The sequence below is a fragment of the Octopus bimaculoides genome, chromosome 22 (assembly GCF_001194135.2).
Source record: "Octopus bimaculoides isolate UCB-OBI-ISO-001 chromosome 22, ASM119413v2, whole genome shotgun sequence".
NCBI lineage: Eukaryota > Metazoa > Mollusca > Cephalopoda > Octopoda > Octopodidae > Octopus > Octopus bimaculoides.
The window spans coordinates 22826143-22831093 of record NC_069002.1 but is presented as its reverse complement, the minus strand read 5'-3'; the positions used below and the strand labels follow the sequence as shown (position 1 = coordinate 22831093).

General features: G+C 37.4%; 1 protein-coding gene across 2 annotated transcripts in view; it reads right to left on the bottom strand.

The window, feature by feature from the left end:
• Positions 1 to 4951, bottom strand: part of LOC106880957 (phosphatidylinositide phosphatase SAC2) — a 538096-nt gene that overhangs the window by 420711 nt on the left and 112434 nt on the right. For both annotated transcript variants that reach the window (XM_052975697.1, XM_052975698.1), the window contains one exon: positions 3823 to 4002. In XM_052975697.1, coding sequence (XP_052831657.1) covers positions 3823 to 4002 — 180 coding nt within the window. The remainder of the gene's footprint in view (positions 1 to 3822; positions 4003 to 4951) is intronic.

Genomic DNA, 4951 nt, shown 5'->3' with positions numbered 1-4951 from the left:
GATATATATATATATATATGTATATATATATATATATATACATATATACATGCATACACAGACAGACAGACATACAGACCCTTCCCAGGTGTATGTGCTTGAGTCTCATTGTCTGGAATCTCACAACAGTTGTAAACAAGCATCACCATCATACAAGTGGTGTCGTTTATTTGCAAGTTTCCATAAAAACATGCACAGTCATGATACTGCTAAAATTCGAAGGACTTGGAAACAGGTGAGGGTTGGCAACAGGAAGAGCATCCAGTTAGAGAAAATCTACATCAGTGAATTCCATCTGACCTATGCAAGTATAGAAAAATAGATGTCACGGCGGTGACGAGGATTTCTATTTTGCCTAAATGACTGTACAGAAGTTTGGCAGTATTCCAGGAATCATAATTTAGGAAAGTTCTTCCAATATATTGAGAAAAAGAGTGAATTAAGGGTGCCAAAAACAAAAGACACATCACGGTGCTGGGTGGGTGTAAATGGCACCCAGACAAAATCCAGGAGATTTAAATAAAGCAAAAACTGAACACAAGAATTCGAGAAGAATCACAGTGCTCCGTGTTGGCAGAAAATCAGAAAATCATCTCAAGAAAGTTCCAAACTTGGATAAATGCTCATATTTCAGATGGAGAAGAAAATTCTAAAGTAACCAAGGTCCATTCTTCTGATCCCATCACTGATTAGTTTCACCAGAGTATCATTACTGAGTCCCAAGTTAGACCATACAGAGCAGCAGGTTTATTATCAAAGACATTCCAACCATAACCATCCCATCGTTTTTACTTACTTTTTTAAGGCACAGTATACCTCAGGTTACATCATCTAATGTGTAGCTCCATTTTCAAAGTCGGTTGAATATGATTTGTGATAGATTTAGCTGTTATTTCTAGAAGATTGTGCGACCATGCAAACCATGTTCCCTGATTGACTTATGCGTCAATTCAGGGACGTCAAGCCTCCGTCTCCTTCACCAAACGAATATTTTTATTCTAATAAAAAAAATATAACTATTATTACAGTTAGTTCGCACCACAAGGTTTAAATACTCCTTGCCAAATGAGGTGCAGGGGTGCTACTCCGTTGCTTTCCGTTAAGTCACCACAGGAAAAGAAAATATCCGTAACTTAGCAAACTTCAAACAAAGTCAATCGATTTATTCTGGTCCGCGCCTAAAATAATGAGCAGCGAGAGTGATACAAGGGAAGCAACTCCCGATTCAAGTTTCAAGAACAGAAGAATTGTTTCCCTTGTTGCCGTACATTTTTTTTTAATGTTTTTATACAAGACGATTTATTTACAAATATATGAATCGTGTACGATAAAAATTAACGATGAAACTTTCTTAAAACACACACACACACACACGGTTTGTATTTGTTAATACTATCATGTCATTGAAGATTAGGTCTTCGGATTAAATTGTGTCTGATTTCCGTCCCAACAGCGATAAAATTTTGTAATCCACTTTTTTCTTGGATGTTTAGTTCCTGAGGTAGAAAGAATTTTGTCAGAACCATATCTGACATAAATCTGATCAACTATCTGATATCTAGATATTACCACATGGTGGTGGGAGCGACTGTATAATCGTAGCTCTGTATATAGAGTCTGCGTCTTATTGTTGACTGACCTTCAGAAAAAGCAGACAAATCTCCTGAAAACCTCGTCTAAATGCCTTTTCGAAACATGATCAGGGGAAAGAGAAAGGATAGTCATGGTTGAAATACCTTTGATCCTGTGACTGTTCAAACAAAGATAACAAAGGATTAAACAACGATTACACGCTGTATCTGATCTAGAAGACCTAAAATCAAAGGCACTCCAACCATGACCAATACAACTGAACATCATGCAGCGTGTATCTTGGATAACTATCCAGTATGACCAGTTTCAATATAGCAGAATCGTTAGCACACCGGGCGAAATGCTTGGCGGTATTTCGTCTGTCTTTACATTCTGAGTTCAAATTCTGCTGAGGTCCGCTTTGCTTTTCAATCCTTTTGGGGTTGATAAATTAAGTACCAGTGAAACACTGGGGTCAAAGTCATCGACTAGTCCCTTCCCTACAAATTTCAGGCCTTGTGCCTTTAGCAGAAAGGATGTAATATGAGGAAAAGTTGGTTGTTATTTCTAGCAGGTTGAGAGACTATGGGCAGCCCCCTTCATAACACAATTTTTGTCCTTGGGTGGCAACAGTTATTTCCTGTTTCCTTACCCCTAGAAACTATGACAAATTGGCTTCAAACTTTCCTTCAAACTTTGCTTTCCTCAAACTTGGACTCCTAGAAGTAAACTGAGCTGTTCAACTTATGATCCCTATATTTATACCACTCTCTATGTTGCCAGAACATTCTAGAAATTCTTGAAACTTTTAGAAAGTTCTCAAAAGTTCAGCAACCCAGCACTGAATCTGTCTGAAATGTAATGGAGAAAAATAGGTCAGTTTCAAAACATTGATGTCCCAGTCACAAAAGCAAAGTCTGAAGGGAATAGAAGTCATTTTTTTTTAATTTCTAAATAGAAACAAACAGGAAATAACACTTACTGACCAAAGACAAAGAAAAAAGTTAAAATTTTGTTACAGTGTTATATGAGTGTGTAAACGAAGTCGAACGAGTTAGCTCCAGCTTGGACTGGGACTTTTACATGATATATAGACTAAGTAAGTCTTTGAGTTTCCTGCTTACCCACAGGTTTCTGAGTCTAAACTGATAAATTATTCTCAGGACTTTGATTGGACCTTCATATTCTTTGGTTCAAATCTTACTGGGATCAGCTTCATTATCCATCCTTCTGGGGTCAATAAAACAAGTGGATCAGAACTGACCAAGGGTCAAACAAAACCACCACCAACAACAACAATGATAACTGCAGCAGCAGCGGCAAATATCAGTTCTTCACACAAAATACAGTATGAAATAAGAAAACAAAGGCAAGTGGGAAACCGAAGCAATGTGAAAGAACGAAATTTAAAGTCCCAGCGTCTGTGAAGGAACTGGACCCTTCCATGACATGGCTGAGTGATTTTCAGGACAGGAGACATTCAACTGTGAAAATAATTGACCTGATAAAAAAAATAAATAAATAAAACCCATCTCAACTATCGCTTACCTTTCTCTTATTTCAATCATTGAACTGTGGCCATGATGGGGCAAATGGCTTCAAGGGTTTTTAGTCAAACAAATCAACCTCAGCACTTGTTAGTTTGTTTTTTGTTTTTTTCAAGTCTGGTATTTATTTTATCAGTGTCTTTTGCTGAACCACTAAGTCACTGAGATGTAAACAAACCAACACTGGATGACAAGTAGAGTAGGAGAGACAAAGACACACACACACACACATGTATATACAGCTGGTGCCATATAAAATGTACCCAGTCCACTCTGTAGTGGTTGGCATTAGGAAGGGCATCTGGCCATTGAAACTAAGCCAAAACAGACAATGGAACCTGATGTGGCTCCTGGCCCTGCCAGCACCTGGCAAACCATCCAACCCATGCCAGCATGGAAAATGAACATGAGAGGAGGAGGAGGAGGAGGATGTGTGTATAAAAAAACATGTTAAATGATAATATATATATATATATATACACACACATCTCCCACATACACACACACGACAGGCTTCCACACAGTTTCCATCAACCAAACTCACTGAGAAGGCTTTCGTCAGCCCAGGTCTACAGTGGAAAACACTTCTCCAAGGTGCCATACTGTAGCATTCAACCAAAAATCATAGAGTTTCAAAACATCTGTAGAGAGAAAGAAATATAAGAGAGCCAAAACATAAGAATCAGGAGAGAATTAGACTTACATTAGATTCCAGCAATTCTTTGAGTAAATACTGATTCCAAAAGAAACGTTCATCTGCCCGTTTCCACAGAGGTTCATCTGCTGGTTTATCATTGGTGTATTGTCGTTGAATGCTGTTAGTTAGATCAAATGTGAGGCTGTAGTAGAAGGAATTGGACTCGTTGAATAACTTCAGCAATTCCTATTAAAAAAGAAGAAAACACATAAAAGATACCAGAAATATGAGAAGGTTTTTATTGTTGTTTTTTTTTTACTTTTTATTCAGGGACACAGTTTCCATCTTTGTGCTTTTGTTTTTGGTTTAGAAAGATTTGTATTCTTCAATTTGGTTCTGCTGCCTACCATCACCTATAATCATGAACGCTGGATAATGAACAAAAGAGTAGAATCGCAAATACAATTGGCTGGAATGAGGTCCCTGTGAAAGATCTATTGAATAACATTACTGCAAGACAGGGTGAGTATCTCAGAAATCAGGGATCCTCTCCAGGTCAAGCTACTACTTCGCAGCATTCAGAGGTCACATCTCCAGTATAACAGACATGTGATTAGAATGTCACAGGAAAGAATTGCAAGCAGGAAACTTAGGAACAGACCAAGAATGAAATGGTTGAATAATATTCAGAGTTTCAGTTGGGAATCTGGTTTGAAATTGTAATAATGGTTGCTTCTGATAGGAACCCTATAGAAGGTGTGCCTAAGGACTCTACACCACCACAACGCTCCCAGGATTAGTGGATGGAGAAGACAGATGGATGGAAAATTTGTATTATGATTTCCCTAATAGCTTTCATCCTTAAAACATACTTATTGCTTCCAAAAATCTCATGTTATGCACACACACACACGCACACACACACACACACACGCACGCACACACACGCACACACACACACACACACACACACACACAGAGTCACAATGAGGATATTTAGACCTCTTATAGGGATATTTTTAGTCAAGATACACTGGTTTAATATATTATATTTTGAAGAGATATTTCTTCAATGAATATATTATATAAAATATCATAAAATATCAAATATTATTATTAAATTTGAAAACAGAGAGATCCAATGGATACAAATTAATTTATCAATTAATTAGCATATGATATCCGTTATTACACA